General features: G+C 30.7%; 1 protein-coding gene across 1 annotated transcript; it reads left to right on the forward strand.

Moving 5' to 3' along the window:
- The first annotated feature begins 11,681 nt into the window (after positions 1 to 11,681).
- On the forward strand, positions 11,682 to 23,722 carry LOC136986752 (uncharacterized). Its single transcript, XM_067284360.1, has 9 exons — positions 11,682 to 11,769; positions 17,482 to 19,114; positions 19,639 to 19,825; positions 20,025 to 20,288; positions 20,366 to 20,530; positions 20,605 to 20,751; positions 21,735 to 21,859; positions 21,924 to 22,262; positions 22,423 to 23,722. The coding sequence occupies exons 2-9, from the start codon at positions 17,492 to 17,494 to the stop codon at positions 23,572 to 23,574; spliced, it is 4,002 nt and encodes a 1,333-aa protein (XP_067140461.1). The 5' UTR covers positions 11,682 to 11,769; positions 17,482 to 17,491; the 3' UTR covers positions 23,575 to 23,722.
- Positions 23,723 to 24,223: the final 501 nt, after the last annotated feature.

A 24,223-nucleotide genomic window follows, 5' to 3' on the forward strand; every position in this document is an offset into this window, starting at 1 on the left:
TAATTATACAAATGAAATGTCAAAAAATAACATACAAGATAAAGTGAATATTTAAGTAAACCATTGTTTTAATAAATATAACGATATGAATTTCTAAGAGTCATGAAGGAATTCCGAGCTTTTTTGCGTTTAAGAAAGTGTCTAGTAATTTCTGTTGAAGGATTTCAATTAATTTTGTTTTGGATCTCGATAAGACAAAATATATTGAAATGGATGGAAAATTATTATGAGTTGGTTTAGCTCAACGAGGTATGGCATATGTTAATGATTAAAAAATAATATATAAGCCTTTAAATATATTTCGTAATCCGAATCTAACGTGTTGGGGAAAATGAATCGTATTTCGGAAAGATTTCTCCATCAGATTTTTTTCTAGTATAGATATATTCGAATAACCTCGTGTAATTTTTGCAAATGACACTAAAACACAGTAGTATATCTATTTATTATTTTCCTGGCTGTAATATATAACAGAGGAAAAGTGTGACGATCGGTAAAAAAATGATCCTCCAAGATTTTTACTTTTTTGGACTCAGCATACCTTGAAACGTTGAGAAATGCTAAAAAATTCGAGGGTGATTTCTACATGTATGGATGTTAAAGTGTGTGTGTATGGGGGGGCACGATTTTGTTCATTCTCTTTGAAGCTAAATAACTCCTTTGCTTTTTGACGAACACTTCTGAAATTTTGCAGAGAGATTTGTTTATTAGAGGGATTGATGCTATTAAATTTTGGTGGTTACAGGTGGGGGTGGTCTGAAGCCTATAGTGACATTTGTTGCTACTGGGATTACAGATCGAGGGGATGGGGAGATAAAGGAGGTTGTTTGTATTTCCAGTAAGGTCAGACTTAATGACGATTTTACTTGTTATTAGCATTTATAATTTTTCTTTTTTTTTATAAAACCCTTCCCACCCTAAAATTTCGCTGCCGCAAATAGTAAAGAAATAATATTGTTGCCAATTGCATTATATTATATGTGTTATGTTAAAAACGCAATCAATAATAGGGATTAAAATTTGTTTTTAACGAAAGTAAGTAAAATTCAAACTTTTAAAAATAGATAATTTCTGCACAAAAATGACTTTACAACTGATTTGAATACTGAAACCTCAAATGGCCTAATGAACAGAGGAAGATATATTAAGAATAATTTCAGAAAAGTCAACGTAATACGAACGTAACTAATATTTGATATTTATATGCTCTATCTAAAATATACGTCCACTAATAGAGATTTATTGTACAATATTGTACTAAACTTTAATAGCTAATACGTTAATTGATTAAACAGAAAAATCCAATATCCATTAAATTCACTGTCATACAAAATTCATGTTTGGTAATGTCACAGACGCACGAAAGTGTCATCCATTTAGAACGTTTCATTAAAATGTCTAGAATATTTTAATGTCGTAATTTTATAACAAAAAGCTCAGTGACAAAGCCAGATGATTTACAATTTTACAATTTTACAGCGAACCAGTGGTGTAAAATTCTATATATTTTAGCAAAACGTACTAACGTATTGCTCTTATATCATTAATAAAAACGAATAATTCGTTAAGAATGGTGCAAATGCATTATGAATATCCATGTCCTGCATATATTCTGTCTCCGTTATTTAATTTTGCAAAAATAATTGGATTTGACATATCTATTCCTTGCCAATGAATTATAATTCATTGAAGGCAATCAAAAACCAAGGAAAATTCCATCGTTTCTGTTTAAAATTTATAAAAATTGTAATAAAATTTTCTGTGGATAGTGTGTGTTCTATATCTACTGAGAATATATAATCTTAATATGTATGCACTACGAGTTCTTAATATTTATAACGATCATGCCTTACACGCAGCGATAATCAGCTGGGTTTATATGGAATACATACATAGCTGGACAGTATAGTTTGTTGAAAAGAAATGGAATATCCTTCCATTATGTGAAGAGTACTTATTACGGAGAATTAAAAATTTATGGTAAATTACATAAATACACAAAAATAAATGTTTTCGTAAATTCAGTATCACTTACTGTTTTGTCTATAGTTACAAGCTTTTCGCTTTTTATGGAAATAAAGAAATAAAATGGAACAGATACAGAGGCATTGATTTGTTCCGTGTTCCATGCATTAACAATTGTTTACAGTATCGGTCAAATCTCTTATTTAGATTTAATATGGATAATTACGTTATATATTATAGGTAAAAGGTTTACGAAGCTGTCTGAGTCTAAACATTGAACACAGTTAAAGTTGCGAAGACGTTCCCTACGACAAGAGTTAGAAGAAACACTCGAAAAATATATTGAACTTTAGGAATTTTTCGTAAATATTAATGAAAAATGGGAAATATTTCTCCCTTTTCTTTACTCTCATATGTTGCATATTATTTGTTTCCTATTATATGGTGGATTATTTATAAAAATCGCATTAAAACTTGCCTTCTGTTTTCTTGGCGTATGTTCACTCAGTATCTTTATATATCTTTGTTGGAGATTATCATCGTTTACAGCATTGGCTCGTATATTTGTAAAAATAAAAAGATTTAGACACATGTTTTTAAATAAATAGTAACTACATCTCACGAATCAAATAATGTGAAATGTAGTCGAACCTGAAATAACGGACCATCTAAACGGCAGCCATTTTTCATGAACATTTGGAATTGAAATGTATACAAAATAACACTTTTATTTTCATGTCCGTGACCGTTGTTCAGTAGTTCGACTGTATTTATATATGTATTATATAAATATTGAGTTATATTTCCAAATAACTATAAATTTTAATTTAAATGCAATTAAATAAGTTATTTTGTGTTTGTACGTTACAATACAGGTGTGATGTGTGTTAGAGTATATAATTTAAATGCAAAATGATACATAAAAATAATTGATGATTATGTAGTATTTTTGTTACTTAATTAATTGTAATTTAATTTAGCTTAAGTTTAATTATATTTTAATTAACTTAATTTTATATTATCTAATTCTCTCACACGTGCGGTGTTTTTCTATTTCCAGATGTATGATAATTTCATTTCTATTCAGAAAATTTCTTCTGCAAATTTGTCTCTAGAATTTCAATTCAAGGTTTGTTTCAAAATCTTTTACAACTTCTACTCATTTTTGTCAAGAGATAAATAAGAGACTTCTGTATTATTAGATAATTGATTTCGTGAAGAGATTTGGAAAAATTGCATTAGGAATATCAATAGGTGGCTTTTTCTATATTAAGAAACACTTCGTGATAAGGGTAAGTAATATAATGTTATTAGACATTTGGTATAAAATAGTAATTTATTTTTATCTTAAGGTAGTAAGTGGAATGTATTTTCTTTTTTTTTTTTTCATTGATCGAAGTCAGTGGCGTTTTGAGAAAAGGAAAAAGATGTGCTCCAATTCTTAAGAATAACACTGCTCATTAGAATATATTCAATTATTATTTCTGCATTTTCTGTATTAAAGAAAGTATCACACTACCACGCCAAATATCACGGAGGATCAGTTATGGTCGGCTGTAAACACAGTGTTCGTGTTCTATCAATACTTTATCGGAATGGGGACCATGTTAAGCGGTATTCCCTACATAAGTTCGCAGTATATTGTCTTGTAAAAATAAAATATCCGTTACTTGCACCGTAAAAAAATCTGATAGCGGCGGGTTTAGTACCACAAGTATTTTTAGGAAATGTCTTCATGTCCTGAAGCATGACCATATTAGACCAAATGAAACGGAAATCGGTTTTAATTGCATTTGGTATTGGTTACATTAGACTATAATTTAAATCTCTCTAAACAATATCTTTAACCAAGCAACTCTAAGAAATAAATTTCCAGAGAATCTTGCGAGGGCGTCCAGTCACCGAACCATTAATGTTTCTGAATCGTTTCAACTGTTTTTCTGACGATGAATCGAAGAAAAAAAATATTTCTAATTGAAATACTAAACGCTTTCAATGTTTATAATTAAATAACAGTGGTTAAAGTCATTTTTAACCACAAATAAAATAAAATACATGTCGAAATAGTCCTGCTAAAGGCCTTCAGTCGTGTGGATCGTTGAAAAATTTTTTTAAAAGTAGAATTAAGTTGTTTTGTTACAACAACTCGGGTGAAAATTATATTTAGAAGTTGAGTAAAGGCACACGGTATCTCTTTCTTAGAGCCGTTGGAAATGTCCGATGTATCAATATATTGAACTAAATAGAGACGTTAGACAATGTCAAAGTACACCGAAGAAACCTCTACATGCATACAGTCGAATGCCGAAAAAACATTTAGAACTTATCAATTTTAATTAAAGTAATAATCGCCTTCATCTACTCTTTGTTATTCTATCGTTAAAAAATATATTAAATTTAGAAATTGAGAGTAGGAGATGAGAAAATTTATAATTTAAACGTTGACTAGGCAGAATGAAATACTGTATGACATTCTCTGATAAAACAAACTTCGACTCGAATTGCGAAAGAACAATCGTCACTTATTTCGTGTAAATGATGCTAAAAAATAATCGAAAAATTAATTTAATTAGGAAATGAAACAAAGTTATTTCCAAATTAATTTGAACGCATTAGAATGTTTATTTCCAATAATCATTAACAATATAAATAATAGTGTTTTCTTTTTTAATGCTTTCAATGATAACAGATTATATATCTCGTAACATGTTACCAATAGTTCTGAAATTTTCGGCCATTTCTTATTCCGTCCACCATACTTTCTACCGGCCACTTTTCTAAAGCAGTGTGCAGGTGTAATAAATGACTTAAATATGTAAATTTAGCATAAATGGTTTTTTTGGTTTTAATAAATTTTGGAAAAGTGCAAAAATATTTTAAAAAATCAGGTTTTTTTTTAAAAAAAAGATTTTTGGACTTTTCGATTGCTTATATTTCGGCAACTCCTTTATTGAAAAAGCTGAAAGTTTGCACATTACCTAAGAAAGGAATTATCTTTCGAACAAGGTATTCGGAATTACTATAGGTATTTGAGCTACGGAGAAATCGATACCCGGAAATAGGCAACCATGATTCCTGTATATGTTGTCAGTGTATATTACAGTACTATAATAATAAAATTTTATACTTTCAGAATAATTAGAATTGGAATAATTAAATTGGTAAATTTTTAAAGTTGATGTTAGTTGGAAGCGATTGTAAACAGTCGAAATTTTAATTACAAAAGAAATTCACATTGCAGTTACGAAAAGTTCGATACTTGTGGCGCCGACTGCCGAGAGAAATTGAAAGCTGATCAAAAATTATTAAAAATATGACTAAAAGCTTAGCCTGATACATTTCATCCGCATAATTCTAAATCTCACACTCTTGTTTCGTTATGGGCAGAGTTTAAAAGTTCGTCCGCGTATCGATAGACAGCAGGGCTGTAATCGTAGTAAAGCAGATTTTTTTTATTTATATTTTACTTTTCAAAAACAATATGATAGGTTGTTCTGCACCAAACTGTACTAATAACGCTAGACATAAAGTATATAGATTTTGTCGCTTTCCAAGTGATAAAAATCGCCAAAAAATATGGAAAAAAATTCGAGAAGGGCAGATTGGATGCCAACTAGAAACAACTTTCTATGTAATAAAGTATTTTATAATAAATTTCATAATTTTGTATTGATATTAATGTAAATAATGCGAAGTGCACATGTGATAAATTAATATTTATACATTTGCTTTAATTCATTTCTTTTAACTGTTTTGTTATTAATATTTGAGAAATTCGGTAACTTCAATTTTTCGGTAATCATTATAAAATGAGTTTAATAAGAAATATTTTAAAATAATTTTATGAATATTATAATAGGTTCACTTCCAGGAAAGCCAATTTCAACAGCAACAAGCCGATGGCAAAAAAAGCCAAATGCTATTCCTACGTTTACGTTTTTTGATGTGTCTAACTAGGTTAATTTTAAGATTAAATTATTCAAGAATATAAATTGGGAAATGTCACGAATTATATTAGTCAATTTTATATCATCTAATTAAATAATAATAAAGACCAGCCAGGGCAACGGTATAATCAATGTAGCAGACAAACAAAACACTACTCGTAGAAAAATTATTCAATAAACTCAAACAAATATTAATTTAAAATAGAAATTTATTCAAAAAAAACTGTTTTAGAATCTGTAATTTATATATGAGCGTTAAAAGCAATTTAGTGTAATCCTTCCAAGTGTTGTTGATGTGGATGAACTAATGTGATTGATTCCTGTGAACGTTTTTCTATTTGGTTGTAACATTTCTGAAAAAAACAACGAAAAAATTAATATAAGAAATAATCTAAATTACATAAAAATTATACAAGAGTTTATTTTACAACTTTTAAATAGCTTTTATCAATATTTTCAAAAACGATTTTTCAACTATCTGTAGAAATAACCCGCAAAAATCTCATAAAACGCTCTCAAAATAGTATCTTCATAAAATTTTCACCTTTCAACCCAAGAATAATTTAATCTTTCTAATACAGTAGGGCCTACATTCAAGTTTTTTTTAAAATAAATAATACTGTATATCAGGAATAGTTAATTGATAATTATTTATATTATTCCCTTTAATAAATAGTATAGTACTTTTTTACTTTCATTTAGTACTATATATAATTAATAAACCGTTAAAATTTAACATATTTTATTATTCTAGTTTTGATTCTTAACAATAAAAGATAATGCATTTTCTAAATCAATTAAAATAAATATGTGGGGACTTTCCTAATAAATAAACATATATTATTATAAATACTTCTTAATTTATCTCTTATAAAGAATAATTTAATCATAAAATGGATTGAAAGATATTTTTATTATAAAAATACTTTTCTATTATCAAAAGTTTGCAGTTAATATGGAAATTGAAAAAGAATTTTTCATACTAATTATTGTTTGGTTTATTTAAACATTTAGTTATTAATAAAACGATTTCTTAATTATTAAAAAGAAATTACAAAAATTTCAAATAAAGTTGTATACATTTTGCAATGAAAGAGTTAATAACTTAAGAACATTTTATTTTATTACTATTTGAAGTTTCAAAAACCTCAATCGAGAACTCCACTTTATATTGACCAGTTTAAAAAACATCAAGTAAAAATGTAGAACAATAATTAACTTCATTAAATCATTAAGAAATTTAAAACAATATTAAATTTAATTAATTATGGCACACATTCTGTAACACAGCAAAGTGTATATGGAATATTTCATCGATAGATTTGACGATATTGCTGTACTTAAAAATCATCCTGTATTTTCATAATTGATCAATAATATAGTGGCATGGCTAGGAATGGGCGGAGGGTTGGTCCGTCACAAGCGCATTGAAATATTATTTTAAATACTTTTTTAATAATAAAACGAGTAAAATTATCCACTATTCCGAGAGTTAACAGTTACAAGAATTATATGTCTGTCATTTAGGTTTAATGTGTATTATGTATTGATATAACTTACATATTGCTATAACTTACACATAGATACAGACTAATTAAACTGTATCAAGTAATACTTACGTTCAAAGTAGGATACAATTTCGGGTCGTCCAAACTTAAAGTATATTTAGCGGGAGCAAAACATTTAATAAATTTTGCATATACCTACAAATACAAATATTATTAATTTCTAAAATTGATAATAGCTATTATAATGTTTAGAAATTTGAATGAATTACTTGTGGCGCTGTTTGTCTGGCTTGGCAAATGAAATTGTTGATTTCTGCCATAGTTTGAAAGAATTTCAGTTGCTGAATACAGTTTTTGTAGAACTCCAACAACTAAATGCAACATAATATTAAAATTATTATTTGAAAATCGTATTTTAAAACAAAATGTTCACCTTTAGAGCACTTACAAGAAAATTCCTGTTTTCCATCAAGCAAAAACCAACTTTGGCCTTATCCTCCTCGCTCATGGCTGTAATAATTAAAGTAATAAAATAGTTTTAATATGTAATTATTCCTTATATTTTAACTAAATTTCGATAGCGTTAAATAGAATATTACTCGAAAATGAATAAAATATCAAAGTTGTCTGGAAAGTTTAATAAAATACTTTAAAACTTACCACAGAACCGTCCATTGGACTGTATAAGAGCTTTGTAAGGATCCGAAGGTCTAACATTTGGCTCGTGCCAACAAATAATTGGAGAAAAAGCAAAAGCAAATATAAATAACTCTAACGTAAGCTTCATATTCGTTGATGTCTTTATTTCATCTGTTAAAAATTTCTGTGTTGTCGGCGTATTTATATGATTTTAACAGGTAGAACTTATAGCATGTTCCGTATCTAACCGGGATAATTAAATATTATACACGCTAAAAGGAAATAACATTAATCTTTTTTTTTTTATATTTTCGATTTTTATAGATATTGACATATTTTATCATCGAACATACGCTTTTAATAATTGATTCCAATTTATTTTAATTTGAAGAAATATTCTTGTAGACAAAATCATTCGAGTACTAAAATCGATCAATTAAAAAAAAATTATATCAAAAGTAAACCGTTTTGTTCAGCGGAATTCAGTATATCTTTATTAATTAAAAGGTCGTAAATGATTTTATATTTATTATCCTCTCATGTACAAGTCGTTAAACCATTTAATCAAGATTTTAAAGAAACTGAATTTCGATTAGCATCTTTGAACTTTTTAACATATGATTTCCCTTTTTTAATGTCATATATGAATGTATCAGTAATACGAACACACAGATATCCTTATCTAAACCCAATTCATCAATCTACGTGTTTATCCTACTAATAATTTCAACGAGGAAAAGTTTTTTATTAACTTACAGTTATTTTCTTTCATCAATTGATTTTTCAGAAAAAACATATGCGGTTTAGCTAAATTAAAAACTTATTAGATTTATTTATTGTCATGTTAAGGATTCGATTAGTAAAATTGTTTCTGATTATGTGAAATTCAGAAAACTTAAGTAGAATAAATGATTTTAATCTGTTTAAATAATTTATCTTATTATCGTCATTACATTACTATTTAGCAACTTTGGAGTTTTAACATATTATTTTATACAGTAATTACAGAGTTCACCATCTGACCCTCATCTACCAAAAAGTAATCTAAAAAAAACTAAGTAGCACCTCGTATTAATATATTATGGTAGACGAAAGCCATGCTTGCTACAAGTGCTGTTTACACGAAATTGCTGTAAAAGTAAGAGATAAAATCAAATGTTTCTGTTTCTGACTTGCAAAACGTCTTATCCACGTTTATGCTTACCGTAGCCTCGAAAATCTTAAAATTAGCAAACGACTTTTGTTTCTTGTATGTACTGTAATACTATAGAAGCGCAAATAATGAGTCTAATAATGAGTAAATAATATCAGAGTAGACTCTGATAGAGGCTTTATCAATATATTTGTCACCAACTAACCCACACCTTTAAATGTGAGATGGTGAATTAGCAGAAAATTATATACTTAAAGTAAAAGCTAATTACAACATATTTTTAAAGCATTTTTTTCATAAAATAAATAAACAGCACGGAAAATTTTTAAAGAGATTATAATGTCAATACAGCTGTATAAAAATTTCCTTTTCAGTTCACATTCAAACAAAATTCAGAAAGTGCTCTTTTACTTCTTAGCATTAAATAAAAACTAGGGAAACATAGACTAAATTTGAAAAAAAATCGTGTTAGAATTAACTTTTAACATCGTTTATCGTAGATTTTTTGAAAATTAGTGTACTTTGGTATTTACTTATACAGCTCCTTTACAGTTGTACGAAATCTAATTTAAGTTGGCTATTTACCTCGACCATATTCCATGATTTATGATGGCTCCAATGAGTCATTATGTTGTTCTCCAAAATGTTTTCTTTAATATCCTTGCATTTAGTTACGTTTTTAATATAATAAATGTAAAGTTATATAATTCTATTTTATCATATAGATTTGTTCTTTTTGCGTCTTTCAGAGTGTTGATATGCTACTATCATAAAATGCTTGAAAATATTATTTTATCCTCTTAGTTTTTCGTGCTTTTTTCTCGTTTTTTCCCCTCACTCTTTAATTTAAGAACAATTATTTTAAAATCAAATCATTGTCTTAGTTTAATTAAAATATTTATTGTAAACGTAATTTTCTTAATCTTCGTAATTCTTAGAATCAAAATATAGATTGAACCATCTTTAAATCTGCTGTAAATTACAATTTGAAAATATAAGAGTACAGATGAACGATAATTGGTAAACTATTCAACAATTACAAAGTATGTGAAAACAGAAATAGTAATTACAGTATTATTGAAAGCAAAGTAAATAAAACAATTGATACTATAAGTTTTAAAATTTGTTACAACGAATTTATTGAAAAATAAAAGTACAGTCCAAGCCCCGATTAATCGAAGTTTCGCATTATCCGAGGGGAATCTGTTAATGCAGTTGTTTCCAAACTTTCTGTACCTTCTCCCCCTCTTTTTCAGAAAAAAAAATTGTTGCTTTCCTCTCAATTTTCGTAACAATCTAATTTAATAAATACTGTCCTTATAGTTTATTTAGTGGTGTACAAAACAATATGCGGTCCCTATCCCCCGCATAAAAACAGGTTTGACTGTATATTGTTTGCCGGGGCTTCGACTCTTGTCGAGACGTTTCGTGAGTGCGGACGGATTTTTAGCATTCGTACCCGAGCCGTTCGGACGAGAGTTGTGAATTAGGCACGGACATTGTCACTTTAAGGCTAATGTCAGGCAAGCATGATTTCACGTTACGAAGAAGGTCACGGGATGTCAAAAACATACAAACATGACGCTGCGCTGCACTACAGGTCGTATAAGCGTCGGAAATAAAACCGACTTGTAACGCGCTTCGTGAAATACAGCGCTCGTCTCACCAATTTCGCCACCGTCAATTGAAAAACCAGTGTCCGTCGTCTGCATTAGCCTAATATCTCTCTCTGTATATCGAAAACCAAGACATGGAGTCCTATTTTTTGCATTTAAGTTGACTCTTATTTCATGTTTGGATTCCTTGCCCCAAATAATGAAAAATGGCAATCTTATATATATATAATCGGCCAAAAAGTTTAGAAATAACTCGATTCTATAACGAAGTCTATAGAAGACGTACTGGCGACCGCGGAACATCGCACGATATCGGTTTATCGCGCGTTGGTGAAAACACCTTATATCTCGATAACGAAGTCGTGGATCCCCATTTTTATTACATTTTTGGATTCTTCGTCGCAATTAGTGGAAAACAGCAAAGATTAACCGAAATCGATCGAACAGATCACGAGAACGAACAGAATTCTGTAAGTCACATAGAAGACTCTTCAACGCTTCGTATCAACTATGTTTGTAATAATTATCATGCGAATTTTTGTGTTATCGGGCCAGTAGGGCACTGCGGTACTGGGCATGTACCGTTGTACCGTACCAACAAAAAAAATGGAAAAAATGTTGTGTCAATAACGTGTCCCAAAATTCCGTCGAAATCACGCATGACGTCACGTTCGGAGCAGAGAGCATCGTTAACGAACAATATATTTTGAAGCATTGAGGATGCTCTTTAGCATAAAAATGAGTTCTAGTGAGTATATACAAGTTTTAAAATACTTTTGAAAAATATTTTAAAATATTTCAGTATTTTACAAATTTTTAAATGTAATTTTAAACATCAGAAGTTTGAATGTATTTTCGAACGTAATTTGACGTCATCGTAGTAACGGTGATTACTTCCGAGTGAAAAGGTTCGAAACGTATCGAAACGAATCGTTATTCATGTAAGTTGTAAATTGAAATTTAAAATATTTTTATTTTAATATTATATATTTAATTATAATAATAAAAATATAATAATATTTTTATTACTATAATTTTATTTAAATACGTGTAATATGTAGAATTATTATAGCAATTAATAGAAATATCAAAATATATTTTCCTGTAGTAATTATATTCAAATCTTTTCTCCAAAGTTCGAATAATAAAAACAAATAAGTTGTAAATTCGTAATTAACTCAAATTGATATGTTATAGTCCATTAATTGTCTACATTATTCGCAGTTTAAAATGATAAAAGAGCCGAAATATATAAATTTGAATAGTAGGAATTTATTTTGAATGCGATTCGAATCTTTCCCTTTCTGCTAGAAACGAATAACTGATAGATTAAAGCTAGAAAAATAATTCATGCGTCTTCCGTCTTCTTAATAATCTTAAAATAATTATTTTATTTTAGACTATGTGGTTTTTAATTTCTTCAGACAATACACAACTATTTATCAATCAATTAAATTTATTCAATAACGATTTATGGCGTCCCGATTTTAGAACAATTTTAAATATGCTCGTGCCGAATCGAGAAAATTTTTAAAATACGCACGCGCCCGTTTGTTTTGTTCTAAAATCGAAACTTCGCTCTTTTCGATTGCTTATATTTCGGCAGGGCCTTTATAGAAAATCCTGAAATTTCATACACTACCGAAAAAAACAGTTATATTTCGAACGGTTATACGGAATTACTTTAGGCGTTTGTGGAGGAGAAAACGATCCCGGAATATCGGCAATTCTGACTTTCCTATACGTAGTAAATCAGGGAATTGTCTTACTTGGAGCGGAGTCACTGCCGTAATTCTTGATATTTCTAAAACGTATAGACGGCTAAATTAACGAGGCGGTTAAGGCATCAGCCTATCGCTATGGGGTATCTGGAATCAAATCCGGGGAATAACTATCCGAGAGGATTTGTCCCGATGTGTCGGGTCCCATTCCTTACTCCTCCGTCGAGGACCTGGTCAAACCTCGCTCGATGTAATTAAAAAGCTCTCTATGTGGCCACAGGTCGGAAAGAATCAAATAATGGACAAAAAGTCCAAATCTTAAAATTTACTCGAGCGTGTGCCGCAATTTTAAATGCAAATTCTAAAAAATTCTTTCCAAATATTGAGCAGTTTTCTAGTAAAAGAAATAAGAATATTTCTCTTAGAATTAAAAACACAAATGAAGATTTATATATACATATAAACAAATGTATAGAAACGTGTTATGTAGAAACAAAATGTGTGAAAAGTGAAGTGAATTTTTTCCGGCCTGTTTTAAATCAAAATCTTGTAAAAACATAATTGGGTTTATTTGAAATTTTGTTGGTGGAAATTAGAGAAAAGCATTGACAAAAAACCGTCCGTAGGAGGAAAACTTTCTAAAGAAAGGCTGAGAAAGACCGACTAATCTGTTTACATTTGAAAATCGAATGTTCTAATATTGTTCAATTTGAAAAGTTAAACAGACATTCTTAGAATTTTCTCTCTTAACATTCGATCATAATTAATTGGAGATTAAATAAGTGAATGAAAGTATTTCTTAATATAATTAATCTTTATGTTTCTTTATCGTTGTTTTTATAACGTGCGCTCTGCTTTAATCCATGCTACGTATAAATTCAATTTTTATCTAATCAATTAGACTCGAGATCAATTTATTATGAAACGAATCAAAATTTTGGTATTTTACAAAAAGTCAAATTGTATTTCGTAAAATATTTTAATTTATAAGAAATTTTCGATGGTCGTACAAATTGAATTTAGACGGTCACAATAAGAAACTACAGTAAACGCTCGTAAATTTGAATTTCAAAGCAAATTTGATGTTTGAATTATTAGAAACTAGCAGATGTGCCCGGCGTTGCTCCGGGAAGAAGTAATGATAGTAAACATTAAGATTATTAGATTATAGCCGATTTTACCCGTTTTTCACCGAGCGCAAGAATTAAGTCTCCCTTTTCGAGTCTAATTAGAGATTTTAGATGGGTCTAAAAATATGTTCGATTTCCCGCAAAAACGCAAAAAACCGCATAATTGCTTTTACAGCTTGTCACACAGCAACTTTGAGGCATCTATTAAGTAAATACATATATTTAAATTCTTTTTAGGTATAATATAAAATAATTAGTAACATATTTTTACTAATGTTGCAACGAATAGTATATTCGGCCTCAAGCCGAATACCGAATATTCGGTCAAACTATTCGGCTTGATTAACGCACGTACGAAAATTTCCGAAAAATGAGAAAAAGTTGATTTTTCTGCACCATAACCTACCACTTATTAACTTCAGTTATAATAAATAATTTTGTACAATGAAACAAAAAAGTTAATTTAATTTTCAAGTTCATAATAAGGGATGATTTCATAAAAACGCTTTACAGATCATTAATTATTATTAATTTTTCACATTTTATGACCTAAGTTTCGATCTAATGTGCCCACGCAGTAAAAATTTTCATACAAATTTTTTACCCTTTGTCACCCTTTTAGGGTTGAATTTCGTAAAATCTTTTCTTAGCACTCCTAAACTTTACAAAAGGAACACTCCCTCAAAATTTTAAAGTTTCTAGTGTGAAATCTGGAAGTTAAGAACCTAGAATTTCTAAATTATTTCACTCCAGTTATAAACGACTTAATCAACAACATTCCATACCCGGGAAATTGTTGACCCTCAAATGGCAACGATTGTCCCCTAACTGTCAACAAGCCGTTATTCCTTCGGAGCAGGTAGATCATCTTGCACGATGGTTTATAGTTAGCGTCCGAACTAGTCGTTTATTTAATATCCCGGGAACACCTATGGCCCTAATAGCGATTTGTTTTCGCTCACGTGACAAGTTTTCCCATCAAAAACTTATAAAAGACGCTTCCTTCTCCCTAAAGGGGTCGGATCGTCTCTCCACTAAGAAGTGCACTACGCCGTCGACCGCACCCGAAAGTTTCAAGGTGTCTATGTTTTAAGTGCCATTCCAGTCTACGAATTCTAAGATTCGACGTGCCATCGTCCCATTAACTGATTCTCTGTCATCCCGAACATCATCGTCACCTCTGAGAGAATATTCGTCCATTACGAACTCCGTCTATTACGGACTTGTTAAGAGGTATGAAAAATAATTGTAAACTCTCTCTCTCTGGCCCCTTTTTGTATACGAGGGTAAAAGTGTACTTTAGTTCGTTTAGCTTTTATTAAATCTTGTTTTGTTATAAAATGGTGTCTTTCTTGACTGTCAGCTTCGCCTTATCGTCGACCCCAATCTTCTTCCTCCTCCACTCGCGTAACGCGTAACGCGCCGTCCACGTAACAGCCATCCTTGACAAGTGAGTCGCCGGAACGGAAGGTACGACAAACTCTTACCTCCCCCCCCGGGATCTCACATATTGGTGTCAATCGAGTGGGGTTTCGACTTATTCGGCACCCCCCCGATTTCACACTAGCACTAGTAGTTTTGGCTCTGCGTTAATTATCCTCTCAGGACTTGTTCTTTTATATACGAGTATATAGATGACTAAACTACATAATAAGTAGGTAGTTTTCATTTGATTTGTTACTTTTTTTTTGATCTCTTAAAAAAATAACTTAGTTATATTACTTTTCCTTTGATTTTTGAGATAAATAAGCAAAAAATTGTGCTTTCTCGAACTTTAAATGTATGTTCAGCATTAATAAAAGTTACCAAAATGATTAATTTACTGTGTTTTTGTTATTTCTTACTCCTGTTTTTAGATATTCGGTATTCGGCCGAATAGTGAAAAATAGGCAAAATAGGCCAAATACCGAATAGTAACCGAATATTCGTTGCATAACTAATTCTTACCCATATCTACTATAGACAACCCAATTTATTATTAACTTTTGTTATATAATTTTCCCCAATTTTATTCTAATTAAACTAGTTTATTCACTTCACTTGGAATTATAAGAAATTATTAATATTTTGATGAATGGGGCAACTTAGATAACTTGTATAAATCAGGGATTGTACCAATTGTCAAAGTCTTATATTGAATTACCAACAAAAAAATCTTACCATTATTTATAATAGCCAATATATAAATCAAACTGACTTTATATCTACAAAAAAATATAATATATAACTAAAATGTCTTTCCTTTTAAAGTATATTTACGAATTAGGCCTAATTTGAAAATGTTGAAAAATGGTCTACATAATAATAGTTATGTACTTAAAATACCCCTAATTTTCTTATTTTTATATAAGTAATAATAAAAAAAATGCCTTTCCTTTGATAAACTATATGAATATAAATATCTAAATAATATCCAAGTTGATAAACTTATAAAATGGACCAGAAAGACAAAATTCCATATATCGAACACCACGTTGTCCAGTAAACTGTAAATGATCAGTAGTCTGATGTCACGATTCTTTAACGGGGGTTACAAGCAGGCCTTGAATAACGATGGCCTCGTCTATCCTCGATATTCTGTCCCTTCTTTCATTACCCGATCGCCCTATTGTGGTCCCCAGTGACGTAGCGAACATAACTGGCGCTCGGGGCACGACACTTTATTGGCGCCCCCCTCCCCCAGAAACACATATAGTAATATAATATATAGAATTTACTCGTAATAAGAATATAATATGAATAATAATAGAATGTAGTACATATCTTAAAATATCTATAATATATTTCGAATAGTTACTACAGGTACTCCTCACCTTACGACCGAGTTCCGTTTCGACGACTACGTCGTTAAGCGAATTGGTCCATAAGCGAGGAGCTTGCGCCGAGAATATAGGATCATTGTAAAATTATACAAATGATGCAACAAACTTCAAATTTATTCATAAAAAGACTATTATAGTACGCCATTAGCCTATTATAGTACTATAAGACTATTATAGTACGCTTAATGGCATTGTCACCATACGCCACTGACCGACACTCAAGCTGAGAAAGGGGATTCCCCGAATTGCAGGTCGAAACTCGATTGGTCGTTAAGCAGATAGGTCGTAAAGTGAGGAGTACCTGTATTACCTTCATGCCCCTCCCTCGCTACGCTACTGGTGGTCCCGGCCAAATTCTTATTGAGTATGGTGAGAAGCTCATCTTAGACAGGACGGAAAGAGTTTAAGAAATGATTATGTCGATTTTTTCCAAATCTATTAATTTGTTTCTCTATTTGCTAAAATCTTCGGTAATAAATCTAGTAATTAAACAGTATTCCTCCGCAATACTTAAAGGTAATTAAAAGTTGTGACCACGTAACACTGCATCATAGCACGTCATCGTTTGATATGTAAACGAGCAACAATTTATTGTGACAATGCCTGGCTGCAATTTTTAATCTTTGAATTCAAAAAATAAGTTCCGGTCCCGACCGGAAGTTCGTATGTACTTAATAAAGGCTTGCCCTTACGCTTTCCATATCTGGTCTCGATTTTTATTTATCTAATTCTGTTCTCGAGAGTAACGAAGGATGGACAGACATGCAGACGGACGGTGGGAATTATAAATTCACGTTGTCCGTCTGCGTCATGATAATTAATTGGGCTGCAATTTTCAAATTTCTGACGTTATAGGTCAGCACAATTAATTATCGTGTTAGTTGCATATATTATTGCTTTAATAATGCTCTTTCTCAAAGATGGCTGATGAGTGATATTTAAAAGACAGATTTTAAAAATTGATATTATTAATATTTCAGATAACTAGAAATGCGGCTACAATTTCGAATCACCTCGTTAGACGACTATTCGACTTCTACCAACTTTAGACAGATTTTAGAGAATTATCTCAAAAAGTGGAAGTTCTCTGTAGTACAATGGATCGAAGAGGAAAAGACGGAAAGACACGACGATAAACCCGTATTTGACGAACGCGTGATACAAGTAGAGTGCAAAAGTAGTCGTTTCTTCGCCGACGTGTATTCCGAAATGGACATTTTGGCAACATACTGGTGTAGGGCCGATATAAAATGTTGGTTAACATTCTCAACCGCCAAATGTTTTCATCACACTAAGATTGCTTGTCACGAAAACATCATTCTAAATATGTTTTACTTTGGAACTCTCTGCTCACAAACGCAATATGTAATACACAGATATGTGAAAGGACTTCTGACGGCAAATTTTTATCATGACGTACGGATGTTGGAAATAAGACACAAAAGAAATATTTACGATGATAACAATAATTTATTAAAAGTAAAATATTCTTCCGTAAGAAGAATTATTTTAAATATAAAGAAAGACTGTGCTTTACTCTTCTTAGAAGTGAAATATCCTCCCGTTGCGTATTCTAAGGGAAGAAGAGTTCTAACTTTGGACACCATCGATAAAGAAGTGCATGGCAAATCAACAGCTTTGATGCTACGTATTCAAGATGTAGAATTTGCTAAAGAAATAGTTAGTAGATTTCATTCGTGTAATAATGCAATGCCTATTCACTATGGCTGCATACAATTGGATACAAGAAAATATTTGCCATTGCCGACTTTTAATTTGAAGAATTTCGATTGCACTTACAACTTATACGCAATACTTACTAGAAATTTTGTCTTACAAGAACAAACTAGAGGAAATTGGAAAACTTTCATTAATCAAATAGAACAGCAATGCAACGAAAATCCTATTTACTTAGAGAAAGCTTTGGAGTATATATTAGATTTGCAAGAACGTGGTGTATTCTGTAATTATCCACGTGCAATTGAATTGATGTATCAATGGTATTGTGAAACAGATAATCAAGTTCGTGTAAAAGATAACGAATATACAACGCCTTCTGATGCCAAATTGATTCGGAGAGTAGTTTTGACTCCAACAACGACTTTGTTTTATCCTCCCGAATTTCAATTCAGTAACAGAATGTTGCGAAATTTTGATTCAAATTATGCACTCCGAGTATCTTTTCGAGACGACGATGGTAGGAAATTGAGCGCATCAGCAAATTATAGTGATGCTGCATTATTGGAATTCGCAGTTACGAGGCCTATGATTGAAGGAATAGAAATATGCACAAGACATTACAAATTTTTAGCATGGTCAAATTCTCAAATCAGAGATCATAGTGTATGGATGTATGCGGAAGACAATAAAGGAAATAACGCTGATACTATTCGAGCATGGATGGGTGATTTCTCGATAACCAAAAGCGTATCTAAATACATGGCTCGTTTGGGACAGTGCTTTTCACAAACAGAAGACACAGTCAAAATTCCTTTAGAGCATCGTTACGTCATTACAGAGGATGATATTGAAGATGGAGTAAATCCTGTTACAGGAAAACCTTACTGCTTTTCAGATGGTATTGGCAAAATGTCTAGACAATTAGCCGAGAGCGTGAGTATCCACATTTATTATCTCAACTTAAAATTATATATTTGTAAATTTGTATCTATTATAAATAGTTTTTAGATTTTGTTATATGTGAATGTAATTATTTAGAAATGGTAATAATTGATAAATATATTCTTGACAACCAAACAGTAAAATCCACGTTCTAGTGCGAATAGACAAAGTTTTCAAATTACTGTTTTATTGTTTTTATTCTGACAATAAAACAGAAGATACGTAGATATTACTTTTATCGGGCTTCAAAGAACGCTCTTCGAGACACAACACTGTTTTTACAAAATTTGGAAGCTTTTGGAAACAGTTAGAAATCGCCTTAATAACTGAACGTGATTGTTTATATTGGCAAATGCACTGTCTACATCATGGCCACTGCTTTTTCTGTTCGTATAAACATGTATAATAATAATAATAATAAAATGACAGATGTTTCAGTTTATTAGTTAATTCTGAATGACCTATTCACATGATAAATGGAATTTTAAATGTATTATAACATCTTATTCTTGTAGGTTAGCGAAAAGTTGAATTTGAAAAAAGTTTCGTGTGCTTTTCAAATCAGATATGCAGGTTATAAGGGAATGCTTGTTATGGATCCGACGTTGGACGACGAAGGACCGAAGATTGTGTTTAGAAAAAGTATGAAAAAATTTGATAGTCCATCTGATCAACTTGAAATAGTAAAGCAAAGTCAAGCTAGTAAGTATTTAATTTTATACGAATATTATGTATAAGCCTGTATATAAATTCAAACGTTGTTTCTAATCTTCTAATCCAGTATCTTTACTGTTTTACTACGTGGGTTGCTTAAAACTGATTATATCGGAGACCGAAGCATTGAAAGCAGAAACTAACAATCTATTTTTAATATATTTATTTATTTATTTATTAAATTTAGTTCCCGTACACTTGAATCGTCCAATGATCAACATCCTGAATCAACTGGGTGTTCCTAATAAAGTATTTCTAGAACTACAGGAAGAAATGCTTTCGACCGAAACAGATATTTTAACCGACGATGAAAAAACTGCAGAATATCTCGCTTCTAAACTGAATCTGGAAACCATGACAGGATTTCAAGAAATGGTGAATGCGGGAATAGGATTGACGGGCGATCCATTCTTTCGCGAACTGTTATTATGTCTTCGAGAAAGAGCGATTTGTGGGTATTGGAAACTTATTTTATATTGTCTTCACCGCATTATCCACTATACAATAGATAATCATTAATTACTTCAGATGATATTAAGACGAAAGCTAGATTAGCTATAAATCCCAACGAAGGACGGAACATGTTCGGAGTTCTAGACGAGACGGCCACTCTCGAATATGGCCAAGTATTTATTCAATACACGAAAGATATTGTACGACAAGAAACTAGTACAGAAACAGTAATTAAAACAGGTAGAAATATTGTTTGTATAGATTAAGTATAATCGAAATTGTTATTGTAATTTAATTAATTTATAATATTTTAGGTCGAGTGTTGGTGACAAAAAATCCTTGTACTCAACCCGGAGATATTCGAATTTTAGAAGCTATCGATGTTCCCGCTTTACATCATATTGTGGATTGTATAGTGTTTCCGCAGAAAGGGAAACGACCACATCCAGACGAAATGGCTGGTATGTTATTATTTTTAAAAATAAAATTACGTACTGTACTTGTTAGTAATAATTTGTAAAATATTTTTGAAAACGATAAATCGTTTTCACTTTATCAGCTTATTCAGATGTATGATAACAAGAAATCAAAATAAGTTTTAAAATATGCTTTACATACTTAAAAAAACTTGAAATTTTATTTCGAACATTTGCTTTCTTATAACTAAAATACAGAGTGATGGAAAAGTCACGCACGCATGTTAGGAATCAATTTTATGTTGTGAGGTTAAAGCAAGGTTTATTTATAAACTGATTTTTAAGCTAAATGAAATTATGTTATTATAACATTTCGAAAATATGTGGCCCTAGGATCCTCATATTTTTAACCCTAGGTTCACAATCCTTTATCAATAAGATGGAAGCCAGAGAATTTTCGCATGAGCTGCAGAATCTGGATATTCCTGATGAAACTTGTCTGCAACACGCCTGGCGAAATAATGCTCAACAATAAAAATTCGTTGTACGCGGGAATAAAAGCATTTCACTTTCTCTATGAGTAAAGCTATTTACTGCAGCCAATTTTATGACTTTCACACAAAAGTCAAAGTTTTTAATAGTCAGCATTCAATAGGGTCATCTTTTCAGGGAAGCATAATAAAAGCCAGCAATTTTTTACTGTTTCATGTTAAAATGCGAAGCTGTAATTTTTTAATCATCTTTTAATTTAAATTAATATAAAATATATGCTGTCCACTTTAGCAGTGTCCTGCCCCCGTAAATCCTACTCTTCCTGATAGCAACATAGTCATGCCAGCCACCTATCTAACGCCGTTCTCGAGATTAAGGAAGGTGAGACTGACAGCCAGACGGATGCCACTGGGAATTTATATGGGAATCTGCAATTTGGAAATTGCAACCCAATAATTTAAATTAATTATTAAATTATAGTAATCTAATAATCAATTCATATTTTTTAATGGGTAACAGTGTTATTTTTATAACAGGATCCGATCTCGATGGAGACGAATACGCCGTTATTTGGAGGAAAAATTTATTTTTTTCTCATAACCGAGAACCGGAAAATTTCCCTTCTCCCGAAGAAGATAAACAGTCGAGCGCCACATTCGATGTAAGTTATTAAAAACAATCGATTTTAATTTCCAGTAAAAAATTTCAAATTCTTTATTTCGTAGATACATACAACAACCGAAATGCTGAAAGAATACATTAAAAATGATCAGATTGGTATAATCGGAAGTGCCCACTTGGCAATTTCAGATAAATACGGTATACATACTCCAATCTGCAAACAGATTGCTCGAAAATTCTCTCTGTCATTAGATTATGTAAAGACTGGTTATATAGAATCTCTAACATGCGAGGAAAAACCACAAAAATATCCAGATTTTATGGAAAGGGGAACAGACAGAGAAACTTATCGTTCAAAACGCGCTTTGGGTGATTTATACAGAAGTTGTGAAATATTTGAACAGAAAACTACATCTGTCGAACGAGAAACAGTTAAATTACAGGTGAATAAGTAAAAATAACCATAGATTAAAATGTTTAAAACGAAAAACAATTCTTTACGTTATATAATACATAAATTACATCAAAATAATTTTTAAAAGATTTATAAATATCTAATATAATCATGTCATGAATTCTGACAATAATCATTCGATATTTTAGATTGATTCTGACTTAATTTATCCTGGTTGGGAAAAATATGAAGAATCTGCACGAATTTCTAGACAAAACTACAATCATTTTCTTCAAATTTTGATGCATAGATATGGAGTTCAAACGGAAACTGAGGCAATTTCTGGCGCATTTCGAAAACTTCACCAGCGACATTGCGAAAGACACGACGCATTTAATGCTGAAAAGCTCATTGTGCAGTCTGTAGGAACGTTGCAGAAGCGTTTCAGAAACGAATTTCATCAGGAATTTGGAATTTCTGCAGATACTGAAAATATAGATCCGAACATACTGGACAATATATTGAAGAAAGCATCCGCATGGTACTTTATTACATACAATAGCAATTCTGCACGATTTCTTAGTTTTCCGTGGATAATTTCAAAATACTTGATCAACTTAAAAGCAAAACAGGCTAAAGAAAAAACACTTCAAACTTCTATAATTACAATTTTTGACAATCATTTACAATCGATAATAAACGAATATCCAAAACTTGACAGTGAAGACCAACTTGATCTATCGAGCATTTTCGTTCCTCCAAATATAATAAAATCGGCTTACAGATTGATTGGTCACTGGATGAGCAGAAACGAAAAATTTAAACCAGAAAACGAACTTTGGCTTTTAGAATACTTTCCCTGCATTTTTCAAAATATTTATAATATAAGAGAAGTAGGTGATGCAGAATCAATCGTAAAGAAAAGCAGCATTGCTAATTTATGTTTGGACTTTTTAAAATCTGTCAGAAATAATTCTTCTCTTCCTAAAACTTTAGCTTGGATCTCTTCTTATGCTAAAGACACATACAATGTTTTGGCTGCAACTGGCAATTCGTCAGTATTTTGCCAAATTAAACAGTACGACCAATCAAACGAACTAGTAGAATTAAAACCCGTTAAGCTCTCCGGTAAAATACTTCCAGGACTTAAAAACAACAAAATTGATACTTTGCGAAATATTTTATGTTCGTTGGTTGACTTAAAATCTTTAACTATTAGAAGTTCAGAAAGAAATTCTTTAGTCGTATCTGCAGTTGGTTCTTGGGAAGCCATTGAATATCTGGAAGACTTCTTTCGTGTGGACACGGAAAGTTTAAAGAAAAAACTTGAAGCAGAAAGAAAAAAATTAAAAATGCCTTAATCTTAAAATGAATTTAAAGAATTTCCTGTGAAATATATCATGCTGTGATATAATATATATTCTATCAGACAATGGACAATATTGCTAAGTTTTAAAATAATGTAATATCTCTAAAACATTTTAAATGGTACATTTAAATACTTTTAAATTATATATATACATTTTCATGTTATGCTGTAAATATTAAATGTATAAGAAATTATTTTTAAATAATATTGTATTATATATGTTTGAAAATATTTTAAAGTTTAATTATATTTTTTAACGTGTGCTTTTATATTCTTTAAACTAGATTAAACGAAATAAATTTATTGGTTATTACAATTTATTTTTCTGTAATATCCGAGCGTTTGTATCATATTAAGACTCTGATATTAGAGAGGTTACGACCGAAGTTTCCATCTCTAAAACGTGAACGTCGAACGTCGAGTGCTGCCATCTTGTAAGCCTAGAAGTTTGACAACTGCGTTTGGAACGTCGGCGAGTAGATGTTCTGCATTTTTCTGTGTTTTAGATTAAAATTATGATGTATTTTATTAAAGTAATGATTATTTAAGCGTTTATAAATAATAATGTAAAGAAACAGACCATTCTAATCCAGAAATTATTTATTATAATTATTCAAGTTTTTTGCAAGTGATGTGAGGTG

The sequence above is a fragment of the Centruroides vittatus genome, unplaced genomic scaffold, assembly GCF_030686945.1.
Source record: "Centruroides vittatus isolate TY-2023 unplaced genomic scaffold, ASM3068694v2 scaffold_1167, whole genome shotgun sequence".
Taxonomy (NCBI): Eukaryota; Metazoa; Arthropoda; class Arachnida; order Scorpiones; family Buthidae; genus Centruroides; species Centruroides vittatus.

What these genes read in the sequence shown, in the direction of transcription:
- LOC136986752 (XM_067284360.1), top strand. Translation starts at nt 17,492, where the DNA reads ATGCGGCTACAATTTCGAATCACCTCGTTAGACGACTATTCGACTTCT. An exon ending in TCTTCGAGAAAGAGCGATTT is followed by an intron (nt 20,289 to 20,365) that starts GTGGGTATTGGA and finishes TAATTACTTCAG; the next exon opens with ATGATATTAAGACGAAAGCT. An exon ending in AGAAACAGTAATTAAAACAG is followed by an intron (nt 20,531 to 20,604) that starts GTAGAAATATTG and finishes ATAATATTTTAG; the next exon opens with GTCGAGTGTTGGTGACAAAA.